This window comes from Mesoplodon densirostris, chromosome 6 (assembly GCF_025265405.1).
Source record: "Mesoplodon densirostris isolate mMesDen1 chromosome 6, mMesDen1 primary haplotype, whole genome shotgun sequence".
NCBI lineage: Eukaryota > Metazoa > Chordata > Mammalia > Artiodactyla > Ziphiidae > Mesoplodon > Mesoplodon densirostris.
This window is the reverse complement of record NC_082666.1, coordinates 119,632,786-119,656,939: the sequence shown is the minus strand read 5'-3', so window position 1 is coordinate 119,656,939 and position 24,154 is coordinate 119,632,786. Positions and strand designations below refer to the sequence as shown.

General features: G+C 39.6%; 1 protein-coding gene across 2 annotated transcripts in view; it reads right to left on the bottom strand.

Moving 5' to 3' along the window:
- Positions 1 to 22,373, bottom strand: part of PPP3CC (protein phosphatase 3 catalytic subunit gamma) — a 92,248-nt gene extending 69,875 nt beyond the window's left edge. For both annotated transcript variants that reach the window (XM_060102506.1, XM_060102507.1), the window contains exon 1: positions 22,050 to 22,373. In XM_060102506.1, coding sequence (XP_059958489.1) covers positions 22,050 to 22,098 — 49 coding nt within the window. In that variant the 5' untranslated portion in view covers positions 22,099 to 22,373. The remainder of the gene's footprint in view (positions 1 to 22,049) is intronic.
- Between the last annotated feature and the right edge of the window lie 1,781 nt (positions 22,374 to 24,154).

Sequence of the window (24,154 nt, the reverse complement as noted above, 5' to 3'; positions counted from 1 at the left end):
ACGCGCAGGCTCAGCAGCCATGGCTCACGGGCCCAGCCGCTCCGCGGCACGTGGCATCTTCCCGGACCGGGGCACGAACCCGAGTCCCCTGCATCGGCAGGCGGACTCTCAACCACTGCGCCACCAGGGAAGCCCTCAAATTCTTTTTAATACCAGATGCTTCAGATCCATATGTTTCAAGATAAGACCTCGGGCAAACTAATTTAACGGTAACTCTGCATAGACACTAGATCTGACCTAACACTAGAACTTCATGAGTTCTAGCAACTCATCTAGTCTACAAATTCTAACTAGTCCTTGCCCAGATTACAAACTTCCACCCTAAAATCCAACAATAGTCCTTCATCTAACAACAGTATCCAATGAGTAGCCTTTCCTAACTGCCTCCCCCTATAGAGAAGATCCCTATTTCCTCTAGTTCTCTCTGCTTGTTGCAGCAAGTTAAATAAACTTAACTTTTTTTTCTTTAACTATAAATAAATCCTTCAGCTGACCTTGTTTCTGGGGAGACCCATGACTTTGTAACAGTGTGCACATATGAGGCCACTTGATTTCCACCTGCTCAAGGCCACCCTGCCTACTAGAGTGAGCTACCTGATCTTCAATAATTTTCCCAAGCACTTCAGGGTTAAGGTGATACATGGGTCCTCTGACTTTCAGTCTTATCAGATTGTTCTGTTCAGGAGTGAAATCTGGCTTCTACCTAATTAACAGCATTCCTATCATCTGTCTGCTTGTTCAGTATCTTGAGTGTCATTCATCTATAAGAGGAAGCCCATAGGCAGAGGACAGACTAGGACCTAATAAGTGTATTTTCCAGCCAGCCCCAAAGGCTGACAAGTTCAGAAGGTCTCATTAGACCAGTATCTTTAGGCAAACTCTGCATTGGGTCAATTTTTCTAAAACTTCCTAAGGACCTTCCTTAGTCCTTACAATCCTGAGAAGTGTTTTGCTTAGTTCTGTCTGGGGCTGAGGCTCTGATCGGCCCTCAATTGATGACGGCTTATCTTTGGTATCACTTCATGTCTTCTGGAGACATATGGTTGCAAAAGTGCCATCCTTAACAATCGTTGCAGGTCACATGGTGTTTTCTCAGCCTGAATCTTTGCCTCCTCTGTGCCTCCTCTATCTGCTTCCTTCACATTTTCAGATTATGAATATACTCAATAAACGCCGTAATTTCACCAAGGAAAAATTACAAATGGCCTCTTGGAGACCTTTTTTTTTTAAATTTATTTTTGGCTGCGTTGGGTCTTTGTTGCTGCACGCGGGCTTTCTCTAGTTGTGGCAAGTGGGGGGCTACTCTTCATTGCGGTTCACGGGCTTCTCTTGATGCGGAGCATGGGCTCTAGGCGCATGGGCTTCAGTAGTTGTGGCTCGCGGGCTCTAGAGTGCAGGTTCCGTAGTGGCACAAGGGCTCAGTAGTTGTGTCTCGCGGGCTCTAGAGCACAGGCTCAGTGGTTGTGGCACACGGGCTCAGTAGTTGTGTCTCACGGGCTCTCGAGCACAGGCTCAGTAGTTGTGGCACACGGGCTTAGTTGCTCCGCAGCATGTGGGATCTTCTCACACCAGGGCTTGAACCCATGTTCCCTGCATTGGCAGGTGGATTCTTAACCACTGCGCCACCAGGGAAGTCCTCTTGGGGAAATTTTAACATGAACAAAATTGTTTATTTGAGAGGCACCTTAAAACAAGATAGGAAACAGAATTCTAAATACCCAGTGGTCTGCATTCTTTAATATGAGGAGGCTTCCAAATCCAATTCAAATTCTAAAAGTGCCTCCCTGAAAGACTTCCCAAACCCCATGAAAAAAGAACATTTATTGAAGAAATCAGGCTTATGTAGTCTTCCCCGATCTCTAGCAATTAGTCCCTATTTTGATGTGCCTAGGAGATACAAAACCTAGAAAAGACTAATTGGCCTCACCCTAAAGAGAATTTAGAGATTAATTAATCCTTAAGAAACAAGGAAAGCCCTTACAATTTGTAACTCTTTGGAAGTTATAAGATTACTCATTTCTAACGCCCTCAGAATTACCCTCTCATTCAACCTTTAACTCTTTTTTTATATATATATTTTTAATATTTATTTATTTATTTATTTGGCTGCGTCAGATCTTAGTTGCGGCAGGCGGGACCTTCATTGCAGCATGTGGGGTTTTTCGTTGAGGCATGCGGGCTTCTCCCTACTTGTGGTGCACAGGCTCAGTAGTTGCAGCTCGCGGGCACAGTTGCCCTGTGGCATGTGGGATCCCAGTTCTCCGACCAGGGATTGAACCCGTGTCCCCTGCATTGGAAAGCGGATTCCTAACCACTGGACCACGGGGAAGTCCCTCAACCTTTAACTCTTAACAATGTCTTCCGTTATTGATTTTGAATGAATGTAAAAGAATGTGTGTGAAGACAGGGGAATGTGAATGTATGGTATCACATGTGCTTTTGCTTAACTAGAAATAAAGAGAATAATTTTGTCTTAAAATAAGAAATGTCTGTCTCACCACAAAAAAGAAACGGTAATTATATGGTGTTACACGGTGTTAGCTAATGCTGTTGTGGTAATCATTTTGCAAAATATATCAAATCAACACGTTGTACACCTTAAACTCACACAATGTTATATGTCAATTATATCTCAATAGAGCTGGGGGAAGAAAGAGACATTTCTGGTCGTGCCAAAATGTGACAGAATACAGTGATAGACAAATGAGACGGCATACCGTAAGGGCAGACAGCATGGGAATTAGGAGACTTCATTTGTCTGGGTTTGTAGTAGCTACAAAAACCAAACCAGACCAAACCCGACAAAAAAAATCTTCGAAGGGAGAAAGAAAATACGTTAAAATTTCTGACAAAACTGGTCAGAGGTGAGGGGGTTTTCGTAAGGAATAATATAAATCCTTTTCATGCAAATTCTTTCATGAATAATAAACAGAGTAAAACTGTTTTCTTTCTGCTCAAAGAGCAAAGTTATTCTGTGCCCAGGGAAGACATTCCTTAAATCATCAAAATATTCTATTAACTCTGTGCTTTTTGACAAACTCATACATCTTTTTTTTTTAAGTTCGTTACTTTTGGAAACAAGTTGACATTCCTAATAAACACTGTCAGTTATTGTTGTGCTTTTCAAGATACTGCCTGTGACTATTTCTCACCTTTGGATAGTCACAGCTAATATTTTGTCACATAACAATTCTCTTTGATTTTGTTCTTCTCCAAATTCAGAATAATAAAACTGTGAAGATGTTTCTCACACCTACAACATCTTTGGGTTTACACTAAGTTACACAAAGACTTGGTCCTTTACCTTATTAAAAATATTTTTGAAGGATTACAGAAATTATTAGCTCTGTTTGGCATTCTCCAACTTTTAACTAACTCAAACTATTGTGAGAGCTCTTTGCTTTATTAAAATAGGGTAAAAAGAAAAAAAAAACTAATGAATGAAAAGAGTACAGCCTTCCTAAGTTAATCATGTGTAAGTAAAATGTGTTAAAAGTAGATATGCTTCAATGTTTGTACAACTTTCAGGTTAAAGATATATTGATATACCAAGAATGACACAATAGCTGTCTACAAAAAGATTTTATCTCTAGGTTTAAATAAGCTTGGATTGGTGAAATTCTTAATACATTTTATAGGATAAATCAAAGGCCTGGAGATGTGTCAGTGTCCTCTCTGTTCAGAACATATTCTTACTTTCAGAATAATCAATGACTGACTCCTTATAAAACTGATTATGTACTTTAACAGAAGACTCCACTCTCTTCCATTCTGATAAGGCTGGTTAATAATAATAAATTGACTAAAACCTACAGATTCAACATCAACAGTAGTTTCTGCTTCTTCCTTACATTCACCTAAAGCTCCCAGTGATAATCTAAAGATCAAGAATTGAGCCTTGTGGAGACATGTCAAAAGAACTTCTGTTAAGGTATGTATCATGTACTTGTAACTATTAACACTACAGAGAACAAATTAATTATGTGTATTACTGACATCATTGCTATGGCCAGACACTGCGTCTGAGTTAGGATTTCCAGAATTGTTTTGGTCCAAAAGCAGAAGATAATGTGAATAGACCATTTACGGCCAAGATCAACAGAACACAATCTCTCAGACGCCAGAAGCCACTGATTACCGTGCAGTTTCCATGATTTTGCCCTTTATTCTCTTGGCTATTTCTTCTCTCTCTGTTGGTTCAAGATTCTAGACTGTCAATAAACACCCTGACCTTTATTCCTAGTACTACCAAGACCTTTATCCTTGATAATCACCAAATGCAAGACTAATTCTTTAGACACAGGCAAAGGTGAATAATCCATATCCAAATTAAAGGGGAAAAAATGATTTGGTTACCAAAGGAAGATCCAAATAGATACGGGATATATGGGACATTATTTCAAACTTTAATAATAATTCTTGTTTGAGGTTTTGTCTGCTACAGATGCCATGTGTGTTATCTCGAGTCTTAAATAATCCAGTCAGCCATTATCATGCCAGGTGATTCAAAAAACAATCATCTAAGAAAAAGAAAAAAATGGCTTGATGCTTACAGAGGTCAAAATTACTACCATCAAAAGCTTGATAAACACTCACAGCCTATCTAACAAAGATACAGATCTTGATTGATCACTTACCCTAAACGGTAAATCCTCTGGCTTAGTTAACAAATGATCAGAAGCAAAGAGTAAAAATTGAAACAGAAACTACAAATTGCTCCCAAACGCTCAGAAAAACACTGACTTAAAAGTCAGATAGGGCTTGCCTGGTGGCACAGGGCTTAAGAATCTGCCTGCCAATGCAGGGGACACGGGTTTGAGCCCTGGTCCAGGAAGATCCCACATGCCGCGGAGCAACTAAGCCCGTGCACCGCACCTACTGAGCCTGCGCTCTAGAGCCCGGGAGCCACAACTACTGAAGCCCACGTGTCTAGAGCCCATGCTCCACAAGAGAAGCCACTGCAATGAGAAGCCCTCACGCCGCAACTAAAGAAAGCCCGCAGCAACGAAGACCCAGCACAGCCAAAAAAAAAAAAAAAAAAAGTCAGATAAAGCGAACCAAACCAAACCACAGTATGCATTACAGATTATCTAAGTTCTAACTTTTTTTTTTTTTTTTTTTTTGCGGTACGTGGGCCTCTCACTGTTGTGGCCTCTCCCGTTGCGGAGCACAGGCTCCGGACGCACAGGCTCAGCAGCCATGGCTCACGGGCCCAGCTCCACGGCATGTGGGATCTTCCCGGACCAGGACACGAACCCGTGTCCCCTGAATCGGCAGGCGGACTCTCAACCACTGCGCCACCAGGGAAGCCCTTTTTTTTTTTTAACATCGGCTCATTATGTTCTAGTACCATAGACAAACTGATCTGATAATAACTCCTCAGGGACTCGGGTGTACTAAAGATAAAACCATTGACCATTCCAGCAACTCACCTAAATTACATATTCCAGCCAGTCCCTGCCCAGACTACTAACTTCCACCCTAAAATCACTCTATGACCAGTCTCAGTCCCTAAAACCCTGTATATCCTCCTTTCTAACTCCTTCATTCTGAGATACCCCACAGTTATTTTAGTATATGTTATTCCTTGCTGCAACAAGCTAAATGTAACTTATTTTTGTTACGATACAGATGGGTTCCTGGTGGTCTTTGGTGGTAGGCTTTAACATCCCCAAGGCAGAGGACTGGTGGCTCAGAGTCAGGGAATAGAAGACGACTTTTTGCTACACACCTTTTAAAATTTTATACCATATTATTTATCCAAAAAATAAATAAAATCAGAATTTAGAAATGTATATAACTCATTATAAATGAATTAATTAAGAGAAATACTACCAATATCCAATTTGGCTGCAACTCACCTAGGAATCAGAGTATTGCTGGATGTCAAAGAGGAAAATTCACCACCTGTTTCTACAAGGCTAGAAAGATCACTGATTTTTTATTTGTGGGGGGTGTGGGTGCCATGCCGCACGGCTTGCGGGATCTTAGCTCCCCGACCAGGGATTGAACCCAGGCCCAGGCAGTGAAAGCACCGAGTCCTAACCACTGGTTGCCAGGGCATTCCCAAAGATTACTGACCATTAATGGATCATCAATACATCATCAACAGATCTTTGTGTCAAAACTGAAAATCTCTTCCTGTTTGGAAGTTAAATCTAAATCAGCCAGCAGTTAGAGGTGATAATTTGCTTTGTATTTAATGTGAATAAATTTTTATTATACTATGCATTTATTAAAATCAAGCTTAAAGACCCTTTAACCTGCCATTAAATAGCCTCATAAATGGAGCTATGCTTGATAAATATGGCTCATACAGTGCTATAAATAAAGTGAAGGTTTTCAAGCTATTTTAAAACTTTTTTGAAATTCTCAAAGAATTTACAAAAATAGAAAGAACAGTATAATGAATACTATAGTATTAATGTTCAACCTTCTGCTAATCTTCAAGCTACTCTTTATTTCTCTACATCGAAGAAACTATATACTCAATACAGAAGAATTTTTTAAATAGCAGATACAAACTACTATACATAAAATAGATAAGCAATAAGGATTTACTGTAGGGCTTCCCTGGTGGTGCAGTGGTTAAGAATCCACCTGCCAATGCAGGGGACACGGGCTTGATCCCTGGTCCAGGAAGATCCCACATGCTGCGGAGCAACTAGGCCCATGCGCCACAACTACTGAGCCTGCGCTCTAGAGCCCACGAGCCACAACTACTGAGCCCACGTGCCACAGCTACTGAAGCCCGCACGCCTACAGCCCGTGCTCTGCAACGAGGAGCCACCGCAATGAGAAGCCCTTGCACTGCAACGAAGAGTAGCCCTGCTCGCCGCAACTAGAGAAAGCCCGCGCACAGCAATGAAGACCCAACACAGCAAAAAATAAAATAAATAAAATTTTTTAAAAAAATAAGGATTTACTGTATAGCACAGGAAACTATATTTAATATCTTATAATAACCTATAATGGAAAACAATATAAAAATATAAATATATTATATATAACTGAATCACTTTGTTAGACACCTAAAACTAACAAAATATTGTAAATCAACTATACTTCAATTTAAAAAATTTTTAAAAACTAACGAGCACAAAAAACAATAACTACCATAAAAACAAAAACAAATTTCTTAGAATGCCATCAACCAAAGATAACCACTGTTAAAATTCTGGTGTGTATCTTAATATTTTTAATATTGAAATATATTATATTATAATCATCTGTAGTATACAATCTAGTAATCTGTCTTTTGGAAAATATTCCAGAATCCTTCACTGGTAATCTGTCTTTTGAATTTTGTATTACACTATTAAAATTTTCTCACACCAACAAACATTCTTCTACAATATAATTCTCAAAGTTTGCATCATGGAAATAATATAATTCACCTAATTAATCTGCTATTATTAAACACTGCAGTTATTCTTATTTATTTTTGCTATTATGAATAATGTGGGAACAAATATCTTTGTCCATACATCTATAATCTCACATGTTCATTGGCCATTTGAATTTATTCATTTATAAATTATCTATACACATCATATCCTTTGTTCATTTCTTTTGTCCTTCTGTGTGATTTGCAGTTCTTTAATAAGTATAAAAGATGACTAAAAATACACCCATGTATTGAAGCTAGCCATAAAGTGCAAATATTTTATCCCTAAAGCATACTTTTAAAAGGAGGCATTTCAACTCTAGGCAATGTTTCAAAGTAAAGTGTATCCTTCTAAAGCAAACTACTAATCCCTAGTTCAGAGGGAGTCTCTATTTATTTCCTTCTTTCAGGTTTTCAATTCAATTTTGCAGTAGTCTATCAACCTGCAATCTTGTTTTAGCCAAAGTAAGTCATCTGCACTAAATCCTGTGTTAATTTTAGGGTACAGCTTCCATAACTTCTTTTTTAAAAATAAGCTTTATTGAGGTGTACTTAGGTACAATAAACTGTATCCACTGAAGTATACATTTCGATAAAATGTGACATGTCTCTATTTGTCAAACCACAACCACGATCAAGATATAAAACATTTCTATTACTCCTGAAGAATCCTGTCTTCTGCCTCCAGCACCAGGCAACCACTGATCTGTCACTACACATAAATTTGCACTTTCTAGTTTTATATGAATGGAACTGTCCAGTGTATAGTCTTTTGTGTCTGGTATTTTTCATAAGCATAATGATTTCGTGATTCACCTGTGCTATTGCATATATCAGTAGTTTGTATCTTTTTATTGCTGAGTAGTACTCCATTGTGAGGATATACCATATGGTTATCCATTTACCTGCTGAATATTTCCTGGTCTTGACTATTATGACTAAAGCTGCTATAAACATTTGTGGATAAATCTTATTTTCATTTCTCTTGGGTAAATACCTAGGGGTGGAATGCCAGGGATGTATGACAGGTGTATAATTAACATATGAGGACACTGTCAAGCAATTTTCCCGAGTAGTTTTACAACTTTACATTCCCACCAGCAGTGCCTGAGAGTTCCAGTCACTCCACATCCTTGTTAAAACTTGGTAATTGTCTTTTTAATTTCAGCCATTCTAATGGGTGTGTAGCAGTAGTTCACTGTGCTTTTGTTTTTTAATTTTTATTTATTTATTTTTGGCTGCGTTGGGTCTTCGTTGCTGCGCGCGGGCTTTCTCTAGTTGCAGGGAGCGGGGGCTACTCTTCGTTGCAGTGTGCAGGCTTCTCATTGCAGTGGCTTCTCTTGTTGCAGAGCGCGGGCTCTAGGCGCGCAGGCTTCAGTAGTTGTGGCGCACGGGCTTAGTTGCTCTGTGGCATGTGGGATCTTCCCGGACCAGAGCTTGAAACCACGTCACCAGCATTGGCAGGCAGATTCTTAACCTCTGCACCACCAGGGAAGTCCCTGTGTATCCTTTTGTAACTTGCATTTTTATATTCAACATTGCTTTCCAGATTTATCTGGAATGAGGCCAAGGTACCCATGTTTTCTTCATGTTTTTTTAAGCTCCACAGGTGATTCTGGTTGGTAACCAGAGTTCAGAATCTTCATTCTAAGTCTATATATATTTAGCCAAGAAAGTTTTCAGTGCTCCCAAACTGCTAACACATTTTAACCTAGTTTTTACCATGAGTCAGTTGCTGTTAGACTACCTATATTGCAATAAAGATTATTTTACAATGCTTCCAACTCAGAAGCAAAAGCCTTAATCAAATCAGGTTTGCACATGATTCAAAACAATAAGCAAACTATAAAAATGAGTTTCTGAAGGGGATGGGTGTGGCTACAAAGGGGTAGTAACACAAGAGTCTTGTGGTGATGATACAGTTGAGTATCTTGATTGTGGTGGTAGTTATACACACGTGAAATTGCACAGAGCTACACACACACACACACAAGTCCATGTATAACTGGTGAAACTTGAATAAGCTATCTGGATTGTGCCAATGTCAATTTCTACTTTGGTATAGTACTGTGGTAGTGTGGGATACTGACATTGTGGAACAGACCTAGGGGAGGATGTATAGGACTTTCCTGTACCTTTCTTTGCAATATCCTGTGAATCTATAATTATCAAAATAAAAATTTAATAAATTTTTAAAACTAAGTTCCTAAACTACACTGAAGAAATTCTTCAGCCTTTCCATGGTCAAATTCAATTCAATTCAGTATATTGCTTCAATATACATCCAATACATAAATGACACATATTTTCATATGCCCAACATCTGATGCAGAACTGCATTAAAGAGAAAGACCGCATTGGTGACAACCACTTTAATCCTACAGTAAGTATAAAAGCTAACCCTTAAAAGTTATTGGCCTATAAGCTATTATTTTTAGATTACTGTGTGGTCTTATCCTCACGGGACACTAGGATTTACCTAAATAGCTATCTCTGTTCACTGCAAATAACCCTGCTTTCATTCCTATTTTAAGCCAGCAAGCCTGCCCTACTTCTGCAGACTTATTTCCTAATCTACTCACCTGCGTGTCCAATCATGAACCAGTTAAACACTGCTTAAGAGGTTATATTAGATATTATTAGTGAAAGTCATATGTACCTTTCAGGTCCTCTCATAACTAATCAGAACAAATAATTTTATTTCAATCATCTGAAATAGCTCTTTCAGATTATTCCCTCTGTTCTTTGATAGTCACAGAACTCACTAGTCTGACAGAAACAATATCTTTATAGTGATCATATGTGTTCAATAAAACAATGCACAATAGTAAAAAACAACTAACTTGCTTTCATGAATAAATCCACCAATTACCATTATTACTCTGGCCATTCATTAAAACGATCTTACTTTATTTTTAAACTTCCACAAAGCCTTAAAGGTCACAAGAATAAAATGTACCTAGGCATACACACAAAAAACCACAAATTAAGTCTTACCTCGTTAGGCCACTGATCAACCATTAAAGTTTAAACCTGAAAGGATTATCAATTTATAGAGTGAAGGAGCAAACATTTCTTACGAGATATAGTCTACGGTTTAGTCATCTGCTCTTCCCGGTGGTTATTAGTCATAGGAAGCTCCAGAGTTCTAATCTTCTGTCACATTTTTGGGAAGTTATCATATGCTATACTGAGTACTTTTCAAGACAGTATTTAAGCTTCTGAGTATAACCAGAATGTGTTGCTTGTAGTAGGAATTCATCAAATATCTGTTTCTGAATACATGATTTCCAAAATTCTATCTATACTATAGAAAAGGAAATTTTTACCATTTTTATTAAGGATTTTACGTTTAAGTCCTTTCAAAAGCTAAGGAGATTAAGGCTGGAAAATATAAAATATAACACTGCTAAACTATCATTGCACATATGCCACTTAAAGTCAAACAGACCTGCTGTCAGACCTCACCAAGATTCAAGAAGAATTCACTTAATAAAGAACAGCTAACATTTATTAAGCACCCACTATGGGCACTATGCTAAGCACTCTACATAATATTGTACAATATGAAATACAATCTTTAAATTCTGAGGTAGGTACTGTTATCTCCCATTTTAAACTTGAAGCAAGGAAAACAAATGACAAAAGTCACACAACTAGTAATTAGCAGCGCCTGTGTTCTTTCCTACACCGTCTTCAATAAAATAAGCTTCTTATGCTTTCACTTAAACAATTACTAAGCGCCTATGTGCTAGGCACTGTATTCAACATTAAGAACACACAGTTCTTGGACTTCCTTGGAGGTCCAGTGGTTAACACTCCACGCTTCCAATGCAGGAGGCGTGGGTTTGATCCCTGGTCGGGGAACTAAGATCCTACACACCCCACGGTGCGGCCAGATAAATAAATAAAATAAAATAAAAATATTTAAAGAAATTTGTAAAGCAATGAGACTGCTCATGTGAGCACATGGGAGGCAATATCTAATTCTTCTGATGATGATGATAGCAGCTAACATGTACTGAGCACTTACTATGTGCCTGTCACTGTACTTTGTGTTGTCTATTTCATCCTCGCAACTATCCTGCAAGCGAAGTTTTATTATCCCTCTCCCTCAAATAGGGAAACGGAGGTAAAACAAAGTGATTTGTCCAAGGTCACACAGATACCAAACGAGGCAGAATTTGAATCCAGGTTCACCTGACTTCAAAGCCCATGTTCTAAAACCATTACTCATACAACCTCCGAGTAAAGGAGAAAAAGCTTCTCAGATGTCCTCTTGGCTAAATCTTGAAAGATAGATAGGAGCTAGTCAAGCTGGGGGACAAGATTCTTCAGAGAAGTAATGCAAAGAGACCATTCACAGATACAACACGACATGGCATTCTAGGGAACCACAAGGAGTAGGAAAGTAGGTTTGGCAATGGGGGTGTGAAATGAGGAGGAACTAACACAAGGTTAGAGGTTTAGCACGAAGGAACTTCTACATCAACAAACTTAAGAGTTTATCCTACAGTCTGGAAACATTCATGAAGGATTTCAAGCACAAGAATGATCCTTTACATTATCCAAAGATCATGATGGCAGCATGGAGATTAGATTAAATAGCCCTAGCAAGTGGCTACTGCAGTAGTACAAGCAAGAAGTAAGAGAGGGAGATGAAGCAGAAGTTTAAGCAGAAACCAAAAGTCCACAGAACTGATTCTGGTAGAAAGGGATATGAAGTGAAAGGGATAGCAGAGTCTGGCCTGACTCCCAGGCTTGTCATGTGAGCCAGTGACTAAATGGGTAAGTGGTATGATTAACAGGGATGGGAAATATACTTAGGAAATCCTTTCCATCTTCTCTCCTTATTAGTGCTTTTTAATATTTATTTTATCCGTCTACCGCCTTACTCACTTGAATCTCTCTAAAAAACAAGAACAAGTCTGTCACCATATCTTTTTGGGTAATGTTTGCATTTTCCATAATTTTGGATTACATTTATAAGCCAATTAAGCCTCAGTTGTTTGTTTGTTTTTAACACATAACCATCCAAATAATCTTGCTGTCTCCTTAATGGGATCACTGTCAACTGATCACTGATAGATTTCAGCTATTCCTCTTCCTTCTCCTTTTCTTCGTTTAACCTCTTCCCATTCTCTGACACTTCGAGTTTACCCACCCTCTCAAGTCCTTAGTCAAGTATACTTGCTTTCTCCATCCTTACTTCTGCATGTTCTTCCAAGACCCACCATGTAGCTGCAACAACCCCTTTTCCTACTAAGCAAGTTGCCCCCACGCCACATCAGCTATAATATACTTTTTTTTTTTGCGGTACGCGGGCCTCTCACTGTTGTGGCCTCTCCCGTTGCGCAGCACAGGCTCCGGACGCGCAGGCTCAGCGGCCATGGCTCACGGGCCCAGCTGCTCCGTGGCATGTGGGATCTTCCCAGACCGGGGCACGAACCCGCGTCCCCTGCATCGGCAGGCGGACTCCCAACCACTGCGCCACCAGGAAAACCCAGCTATAATATACTTTAAAACTCATGTTCTTCTCTTTAGCTTGCCTTCACTAAGCCACCACTGAATCCTCAAATATGATAGTGCCTTTCCTGAGTCTAGTTATGTGAGGCATTTCTTAACTGTACTCTTTTTTCTCTCAACTTCATATTTTGAAAAACTGAAATCCTATCAAAAAGTGAAAGAATAGTAAAATGAATATCCATTTGCTCTTTACCCATATTCACCATGGTAAACATTTTGCCACTTTTGCTTTCTCTCTTAACAAGTACATTTTTTTTTCCTGAACCATTTGAAAACAAATTGCAGACATCATGACATTTCAACCTAAATACTTCATCAGGTATTACCTAAGAATGAGAACATTCTCCTTTATAACCACAATACCATATCACACACCCAAGACATTTCCCATTGATATACTATATCTAATATATACTCCATATTCAAACTTCCCCAGTTGTCCCCAAAATGTCCTCTATGACTTTTTTCATTTTCCCAATCCAGGCTTGGCACTGTACTTGACTGTCATTTCTCTTTCATCTTCTCTCATCTAGAATAGTCCTCTTGCCTTTTTAATTTTTCATCACTTTGACATTTTTTTAAATAAAATTTAAAATGTAGCTCTGCAATACCATTAGCCACATTTCAACTGATCAATAGCCACATTTGACTAGTGCCTACTCTATTGGACAGTGTGGAGACACTGTTGCCATTGTAATAAGATCTATTGGACAGCCACAGAATTCTACCATTAAAATGGATGTTTACCCGTAAGGTAGATAGCTAGTGGGAAGCAGCCGCATAGCACAGGGAGATCAGCTCGGTGCTTTGTGACCGCCTGGAGGGGTGGGATAGGGAGGGTGGGAGGGAGACGCAAAAAGGAGGGGATATGGGAACATATGTATATGTATAACTGATTAAATTTGTTATAAAGCAAAAGTTTAAAAAAATAAAAAATTAAAATTAAAAAAAAAAATTGATGTTTACCGTTATCATTTTGACACTTTTGAAGAGTTCAGACCATTTGTCTTGTAGAAAGTCCCATAACCTGGATTTGTCTGATCATTTACTATAACTAGATACAGGTTAAACATTTTTAGCAAGGATTACATTGGCAATTCTTGAATGAATTCTTAAATTATCTCCTAGTGTTTACTTCATTCAGAATTTCACTCTCTTGGGCTGATATTGTCTAGACACTGCACAAAAACATCATGAATTCTTAGTATTCAATAAATCTAATAATGATCATCAAAGATACACATTCCCTTGGCCAGCTAATATAGCATATTTTTCTGTCACCCAGTCTAGAGAGCCTAATTACCAAGTTATACCCTCTTCTAATAATAGACAAAGACTCAAGAAACTAAAAGATTTCATGATAAAAATCTAGTTCACCAACAAAATAAAACTGAATATAGGAAACTAAAAGTTCTCTCTGCATACATCTGAATAATTAGGTAGACTATAAAGATAACTAAGTCAGACATCACTTAGCTTAGGTTGAAATTTTTAGACCTCAGTTTTGCAATTTCAAATGAAGCTAAAATTTAACATGAAAACTTTAAAACAGAGTGTTATATTCTATTAATGATTGCACTAAAGGATGAAAAGATTAAAAGACACCTCTTTATTGCCATTAGTAGCAGCAAAGCTCTGAAATGACCACAAATATGAGAATTAGCTGAATAATTCTGTCTCTCATAGACATATGTCTAAAAATTAGACACTAAAATGTGACTTTAATGGAAATGTGTCACTAATGTGACACTAAAATGTCACTTTAATGGAAAAATACTCTATTATCAAATACTGCTTAGGAAAAGTGTTTTAATTAATTCTTTTTTTAAAAAATTGTATTGAAGTACAGTTGATTTACAATGTTGTGTTTAAATTCTGCTGTACAGCGAAGTGACTCAGTTATACATATATATATTCTTTTTCATATTCTTTTCCATTATAGTTTATCACAGGATATTGAATATAGTCCCGTGTTAACTAATTCTTTAATTCACTTTAAGTAATGAGTCCTTAGCACTTGTCTCTCCAATAATCCGATAGCTTTTTTTTAAAATTTTACAGTAAAATGTGATAATGTTACTTTACTTAAGAAAGCTTTATTACCAAATGTCTGATATACATAAGGCTTCAATCACAACCATTATCATACGGGTAAAAAAGAACATCTTATTGGAAATAATTAAGTGTTTAAATTAAGATGTCCTTTCTGAGGTTTGAGACTTTCACTCAGAGGTGTGAATCTCAAAGAGCATCAATTTCCAGTGTTTAAATATTATATTTAAATATTTAAATATTATAGTTTGTACAATGAGATATCATCTCACACCAGTCAGAATGGCCATCATCAAAAAATCTAGAAACAATAAATGTTGGAGAGGGTGTGGAGAAAAGGGAACCCTCTTGCACTGTTGGTGGGAATGTAAATTGATACAGCCACTATGGAGAACAGTATGGAGGTTCCTTAAAAAAACTGCAAACAGAACTACCATACGACCCAGCAATCCCACTGCTGGGCATATACCCTGTGAAAACCATAATTCAAAAAGAGTCATGCACCACAATGTTCACTGCAGCTCTATTTACAATAGCCAGGACATGGAAGCAACCTAAGTGTCCATCGACAGATGAATGGATAAAGAAGATGTGGCACATATATACAATGGAATATTACTTAGCCATAAAAAGAAACAAAATTGAGTTATTTGTAGTGAGGTGGATGGACCTAGAGTCTGTCATACAGAGTGAAGTAAGTCAGAAAGAGAAAAACAAATACTGTATGCTAACACATATATATGGAATCTAAAAAAAAAAAAAAAGGTCATGAAGAACCCAGGGGCAGGACGGGAATAAAGACTTAGACCTACTAGAGAATGGACTTGAGGACACGGGGAGAGGGAAGGGTAAGGTGGGACAAAGTGCGAGAGTGGCATGGACATATATACACTACCAAATGTAAAATAGATAGCTAGTGGAAGCAGCCGCATAGCACAGGAAGATCAGCTCGGTGCTTTGTGACCACCTAGAGGGGTGGGATAGGGAGGGTGGGAGGGAGGGAGATGCAAGAGGGAAGAGATACAGGGATATATGTATATGTATAGCTGATTCACTTTCTTATAAAGCAGAAACTAACACACCATTGTAAAGCAATTACACTCCAATAAAGATGTAAAAAAAATGTATACACCAAAAAAAATTTTTTAATAAATATTATAGTTTGGCAGTTGTTAATTACAATGGTAAACTAAGTATAACTTAAATAATGTTGACAAATTCAACAGATGTGTGCTATATGACTTGCTCACATCGAATATTTATACTTGAAAATGTTTCTTCTGGGTTGGCATTGTATCAAATGACTGAAAATATAAAGGACCAAAATATTAATACAGGGCTTCCCTGGTGGCGCAGTGGTTGAGAGTCCGCCTGCCGATGCAGGGGACACGGGTTTGTGCCCCAGTCTGGGAGGATCCCACATGCTGCGGAGCGGCTGGGCCCGTGAGCCATGGCCGCTGAGCCTGCGCGTCCGGAGACTGTGCTCCGCAACGGGAGAGGCCACAACAGTGAGAGGCCCGCATACCGCAAAAAAAAAAAAAAAAAAGAATACAAGCACTTTCAAATCACTTTCATGCTGATTGAAACCACTATGAAAGAATTTAGGTAAAATTACAATATTTATGTTAAAATAATATGAGATATTTGCATAATAAAAGGTTTAATATATGTCATCCATTTTCAATTTAAAATATACCAGTAGATGGAAATACAGTTGACCCTTGAATAAGAGGTGGTTAGAGGTGCTAACCTTCCACACAATAGAAAATCCAAGTACATCCTACAATCAGCCCTCTGTATATACACGGGTGGTTCCCCCATACCCAAAGTTCCTCCCTATCCGTGGTCCCACATCCTTAGATTCAACCATCCTCGGATCATGTAGCACTGTAGTATTTACTATTGAAAAAATATCCACGTATAAGTGGGCCCACAGTTCAAACCTGTATTGTTCAAGGGTCAGCTGTATTGAAAAGTATTAATGAAAGTATAGTAACGAAAAGTATTAAGAGTAGTAGTTTCTGGAAGGAAAGAATATGAAGCCTTTGTTTTCTTCCCTTTTGCCTTTCAAATTTTATAATTAGCAGGGTTAAGCTTACATTTAAAAGAAAAAAAATTTTAATCCTTGGTAAATCCATTCTCATAAGGGGGACAGAGGGGAAATAAATGAGGTACAGGTACCAGGGACTGAAATGGGGTTCAGGATATACTTGTGGAAATAGCCATTTCTGTCCATACTACTCTTCCTAAAATTTTTAAAGAAAGCTATAGCCACAGTATTCCCAGTGCCAGGATATCAAAGAACCAGCAGCCTTCAATGTGTGCTACAAATGGCAGTACATTGTACACTTGAATTCCAAGAGAATGGGAGAACTCTATCAGCATCCTCCTGAAAAGAAGTCTGGAGCTTCCCTAGTGGTGCAGTGGTTAAGAATCCCCCTGCCAATGCAGGGAACACCGGTTCGAGCCCTGGTCCGGGAAGTTCCCACATGCCACAGAGCGACTAAGCCCGTGCGCCACAACTACCAAGCCTGCGCTCTAGAGCCCGCGAGCCACAACTACTGAGCCCGCGTGCCTAGAGCCCGTGCTCCGCAACAAGAGAAGCCACCGCAATGAGATGCCCGCGCACTGCAACAAAGAGTAGCCCCCACTCACCACAACTAGAGAAAGCCCACGCACAGCAACAAAGACCCAACACAGCCAAAAATAAATAAATAAATTTATTTGAAAAATAAATAAAAATAAAGTGCACATACATTTGTAAGTTGAGAAGGTGTACTGAACTGCTTTCTTGAAAAACTCCACTAAGTGGCAGAATACCTATTGAATATTGGTTGCTGTATTTTGCTGTTTGTCATTAAAACTTATCTGTCCATATTCTAGAAAATATTTATATTTTAATAAAGAAGATAGATCGCAGTCAGATGTTTCCATCCTTGAAAGAAAACAGAAAGGTAATATAAATCATAAAAAAGTCAAGGATATAAACAAAGAGTAAGAGGGGTGTGAACACTGTTGTTTCATATATAGACAACTAAGCACAGACTGTGGGCATCCTTCTAACTCTTGGGAAGCTAAATTGAGAGTACCATTTCTTTCTTTTTCTTTACCTCTTTTTTGAGAACTTCCAGTTGTACAGTGTTTAACATATGGGGATCAAATGTATCTATACTTTAAGATATTCTAAACATGGATAATTTCTAACCTAGGAAAACATGCAGTTTAAGTAAGTGAAAAGTTCAGGAAAATTTTTTTCTTGTAATCCTTCATTTGGCATTTGATTTATTAATTGAAAGTTTTATGTAAATACTTATTAAAAGTATGTGATTTATAATATATAGAAAATAGCCACAAGGAAAAATAGAAAATTACTATATTTTATCTTGTTCTACCACTCTTTGTCTAGTAGTATGTGTACATGTATGTTCTAATGTATCATAATTTTTCATTTTCATTTAAAAATCTAATGTCCCCAATTCTACTCAGTTTTAAACTATAACAACTTTAACTTCATATTATGTAAAGGGCTAAAAGTATGATTTAAACTACAGATGGATATTATATTTTAATCCTAAATGAAAGATAATGTAAATAATAAGCATAGATCTGATTTGAATAAAGATTTTCAAATAGTAAAAATAAATAAATAAATAAAGTGCACAATTCAATGATTAAAAAAAAAAAGAAGTCTGACTTCTGTTAAAACCCATTCGGCCACCAAAGAGCAAACTCAGACAATGGATTCTCTATATTTGTTATGTAATGCCTAGTGAAATTTCCTTGTTGCTTCTGAAAAGATTCAGCCTACAGGAATAAACTTTTTATAAAAATCACTGTCAAAGAAAAAAAATTCCTTCAAATAAGAAAAGAAACTTGGAAACCAGAAAAATAATCAAGCTGAAAGATTTTCAAAATGCAATTATTTGGGTTTCTCGTTTTCTGCTCCAGATACGAGTAGTGTTGCCCCCAGTGTATATGGACTGTTCTAGAGGCTCACACAAATTTTAATTTTTAAAACAAAGAAGAAGCAAATGAGCACCAATTGGGAGTACATTACAGATGGCTCTCCATAAACTTTAATGAATGAGTGAAATCATAAGAATGTTTATATTTTTAAACACAAAATAAATACCTTCAACTGCTAGAGGAGAAACCAGCTGCCAGGGAAGTACTAGACAGACTGTATTATTGGCTTGTACGCTGTTATCCATGGGATTCCACCCAGATATCCTTTATATTGTAGAAGAAGTATTTTCCTGACTGGGAACAGTTTCCTAACTTATAATTTCATATGCTTTCCGATTCTGATATTTTTTGAATATTAATGATTTCTCTATTATCCACTTATGAAGTAGCTGATCTATTCTCACATTACTATCATGTTTCATAATACTACCTTGTCTTAAGCTTTTCACATCCGTTATGTCATTTGCGTGGCTGAGATGCTTGACAAAGAAGGTATTATTAACCCTATTTTGCAGATGAGATTATTGAAGCAAAAAAAGAGAGAGTTTAAGTAAAAAGGCAAGGTTAAAAAAGAAAGGCAAGGTCACAAGTAAGCCCGAGAAGTAGGAGTAAAACCTCCAATCTAGTCCTTCCTTTTAGGAAGGTTGCTATTTAAAAGACACAAAATACAAATCACTCCCACCCACCCACGCTTCTCCAAGATTTGCTCAAGCAAAACAATTAAGCAGAATTTAAAGTTAACAGGAAATGACAAAACCAAGAATAACTGGGGTGTGGTCTCACCTCTGAAAAAGATTTCCAGCTGTGAATAAATGCAAACAACTCTGGCCAGAAAAGATAATATTAGATCAGGATTTAGAACCCAGTACAGTACAACCGGACCTTAGCTATATATACAGTGACTGACACCTTACTTTCTTAGAAAAAAACCTCAATATTTCAAACTCAGGAAAACCCAGAAAAAAAGCAACGTAAGTCACCAGGAAGCCAAAATTGCTGTGTTCAAGTTCTTACACTAAAGTTTTTATATACGAGACAAATCCACACATTCTAAGGGCTTGAAATCATTTATGTTTCATTTTTTAAGGGTAATCTTATAATAACATGCAGTAATTTATAAAATTTCACCAAAAAACAAATTTGAATCATATAGACTATGAGGGTATTCACTTAACTGTGGGCATGCCTAGCAATAAGCCAGCACCTGCATTTTAGCTACATTTTGATTTACTTTACTTCTATATTTAAGGGTCTGAAAGGGTCATTTAAAAATTTCCTTGATATCTTACAGCACGTTATGGTAGAAATTACATACTACAATGGCGATCAGAATTTGAGATTCATGAAGGTCTGAGGACTACCACTAAGCTTCACTCAGATCCTATTTATTCTGACTTCACACACTATTCTGGTTTATCTGGTTTCCCTGCCTACTTCAGCTTAGAAGTGGCAGATTAGAAGGGCATATTTTGACAGATAGAGAGCAGTACTGCAGCAGATAAACTAAGAACAGACAAAAGCACTAAACTGGTATAGCAGTGAGAAGTCATTTTAGCACAGGAGGAAACTGCCAACACCCTTATACAGCAGAATGCACCGGCCATATTAACTGCATAGGACAGAAATTAATGTACATAATGATGACCTTGATATATCAAAAAAGATTATGTTTAGTAGATTCTGAATCTTGAGAGGGTTATATACTCTTCATGGGTTATATACTATAAAGACTGACATTAAAATGGTCAAAAGAATTTAGCAGTTAAAGGGCTGTCAGTTCTATGAACAATTCTCTTAAATCCCTAATGATACCACACAAATGCTGAGTAGATGACTCTCAAAAACCTCATTACATTTAGTAAATATTATATAGTGTAGATAATTAACATTTATGATCAACACTTATGATGATGACTTTTTTTGGGGGGAAAACTACATTACACACTAAAATTACATACTGTAGACAATCAACATTTATGATGCTTAATTTTTAAGGGGGAAGAAAAAACACCTAAGTTATACACTAAAATTCTCTCCCTTCATTGAACATTCAATAATTTTTCTCCACTTAAAAAAAAAGTTTTCTTGTCACCAATCCTGGTTTCCTTTCTCCTTCTAATTACCAGAATGAAAAAATAAAAGTATTTTAATAGTTTTCCCCACTTACAGCTAACCCCTTTATTCAGAGGTCACTAACACACCTGGTCTCGGTATATTTCCTTCTTACAAAATAGTGCTTTCAAACCGAGTATTAAAACTCAGAAAGAAGAGTTGTACTTGTCTTATGTCTGAACAAAAGAGGCACATAAATTAGTGGTTATGTTTAAACCACTATTCTTAGTTTAAGGGCAGAAACAACTACAATATAAAACCCTGTATGTATTAGTAAGGAACACTTTAGTTTATTTTGGACATCAGAAACAGAGAACATCATTCTCCAAGTCTCTATGGCCGAAAGGAAAATAAAACACCAAAAATCGTGTCAAGAGATCTGGAGATCCCTTTCAAATATCACAATATGAATTTATTTGCATTTATTTCACTATATTGTTTCTTTTACTAACAGCAGTGAATTGTGATGATCTGAAGAAAGTGGGCTAAAAGGTACGTGGTATCCATCCTTTAAAAAAAAGGGTGGGGAAGAGGCAAGAAAGATCTGATCCTACAGAAGAGGAGCGGCAGAAAGATCTGACTTGGAAGGGTCTACTCAACTCCCTACCCACATCACCCTAGATGGCTTCCCCCAGGTAAGAGCCTAGAAAAGAGGAATCATTTCTTTTTAAAAATATGTGGATCCAGACTCTTTGGGGGTGGTGGGAGAAGAAATCGCCACCCTGCCTGGAAATCCGACACTACGGGAGATAAATAAGCAATCTCCAGCTAGCTACTGGTCCAGGTGCAACAGAAAACGCCCGGCGCCCCCGCGGGGGAGCCCCGGTGGGGATCCCGGACTCCCGTCTCCCACACCCCCTCCAGGTCCTCCTCCGGGATGGGCGCCGCCAGGGACCCCGCCGCCCTCCCGCCTCCTGTCCTCGGCTCCCTCCCTCCGGCCCCGAGCCTTCGCCCGGCCGAGGGCCGTTTCCCGCTGGTCGACTGGAAGGCCCGGCCCGCTTGGCACCTTTGATGACGCGTTCGGTGGTGGAAAGGTGGAGGTTCCTCCCGGACATGGTCCCCTCGGCCTCCTCCCGGTCCAGGAGACCGCCAGACGTGCGCCTCCGCCTTCGCCTCCAGCGGTCTCGGCTCCTCGGGGCCGGTCAGTCAGCCGTGCCCCGGCCCGGCTCCTCAGGGCGGCCCAGGCACCAGAAGGAGGCGGCCGCGGCAGCCCGGCCTCGACCCCCACGGACAGGATGCAGGCCCACCGGCCGCTCCCTCCTGAGGCGCGGAGTCGCGACCGCCCGCGACCGCAGTTGAGGGAGGCAACCCCAGCGGCCGCGGCTGCGCGCGGCCCGGCCCCGCGTGCGCGCGCGCGCGTTCCCGCTCGACGCCCTCCTAACTTCCCGGCGGCCCGCGCGCCGCCGCCGCCGCCGCCGCCGCGCCGAGGCCCAGCGCGCGGCCCCGCTGCCTCAGCCGGCTCGGCCGCCTGACCTCCTACTCCCGGGCAGTCGGCGACCCCGGCTTTACCCTTCGCGCAGAGGCTCTCGGCCCGCGCGGCCGCCCTCCGCGCACGCGCGCTTCCTTCCGCTTTAGCTTCCGACAGTAGTTTTCCCTTTTCTGCCTGCCCCTCCTGCAGCTGACTTCTTCTCGGCTGCCTGCGCCGCCCGGGCCTGGAGCACCTAACAGCGGCCCCTCGGTTCTGCACCAAAAGCCCCAGTGGAGCAGCGGCCATCTTGTGACCCGGCCCGAGCGACCCAGCAGCCTCTCGGCGGGGCAGTGCACCTCCTGTCCGCTTGGGGCCACCTTGCAGGGAGCCCTTGTCCTCCCAGACCTTCCCCACGGGTGACCTCCCTCCCTTTCCTCGGGGTCTCCCCCCCAGTCTGTCTAGGAGTCGTTATCAATTTGATCAGGCTCCTTCCCACAGTTTACTCTCCCCCCAGTCAGCAAACCCATTTAAACCCCTGGTTTAAGTTGTCACATTTGTCGAGGGCGGTTAGTATAGTAAGAAGGACGATCGCGTCCATCCTAGTTCTAATCCAGTAGTGCGCGGAGAGGGGCGGTTTCCGAGTGGGTGGATAAGACCGTCCGCTAGGCGCCGTGGCCTCCTCTCTGCCTTTGCACTTGTCAGAGACGGGACGGCAGCCGGCTCCATGGAGCCCCTGGGCCAGACCTCCTCTGTGCAAGGAACTGACCTTTTCATAAGTTCTGCGTGTCACCTACACAGCTAGAAGCAATCCCTTCTTCCCCTTTGACGCAGTGACACAGTACCTGCCTCCCCCGGTCATCCTTACTGTGGAACACGACGGGCAAGTCTCCGTAGAGTCAGCAATCTGGCTCCTCTCCAGGTTAAAAACTGACCTTTTCTCTCCTTAAATTGTAAGCCTAGAATAGAAACTGTCTTCCTTCATCTAGTATAGTGCCTGGTAAAGTCAAAAGTATTTTGATTTTAGCCGTGATAGTGAAATATTGAAACTGAGATCCAAGGAAGTATATGCAAATTACAGGCAAACCGGTCTTAACAGTCACTGTGGTGGCCAATGAGTAGTCATAGTTGGTTCTGTACATTTAAATTAAATAAAATATAAATATTCGTTTCTTTAAGTGCACCAGCCACATAAGTGCTCGATAGCTACCTGTGGCTAGTGGCTAACTAATTGGATGTGGTAGAATAGGACACTTCCATCACCGCAGAAAGTTCTTTTGTACAGCTTCCAGGTAAAAGATTATAGGAGTTAAACCAAATCTCCTTTAATATAGATTTATGTATTGGGAGGAGATCTGGGGATACACACTGGAGTCAGACCCTGAATTATGCCCTGCAGTTTTGACCTAAGGCCATTCATAGCAATCCCAGCAAGGCAGGAGCACCTGAAGGAGCTGAATAGATTTTGGTTCTGTTTTCTTGGGTCTTGACTTCAGGCTTCCACCCAAGAGAATTGTTCAGATATCCTGAGGAAGTTCTTCACTTAGGAAGTAATCAGAGCTCCACACATCTATCAAACAGAGCAAATTTCTAGTGGTCAAAAATAAATTGGTCCCTGCAGCGTAGTAGAGGCTAAAAGTCATCTGGAAGAACATAAACAGGATGGCTAAAAACAAAGAGTTTAGGAAAACATTGCAAACCAATGT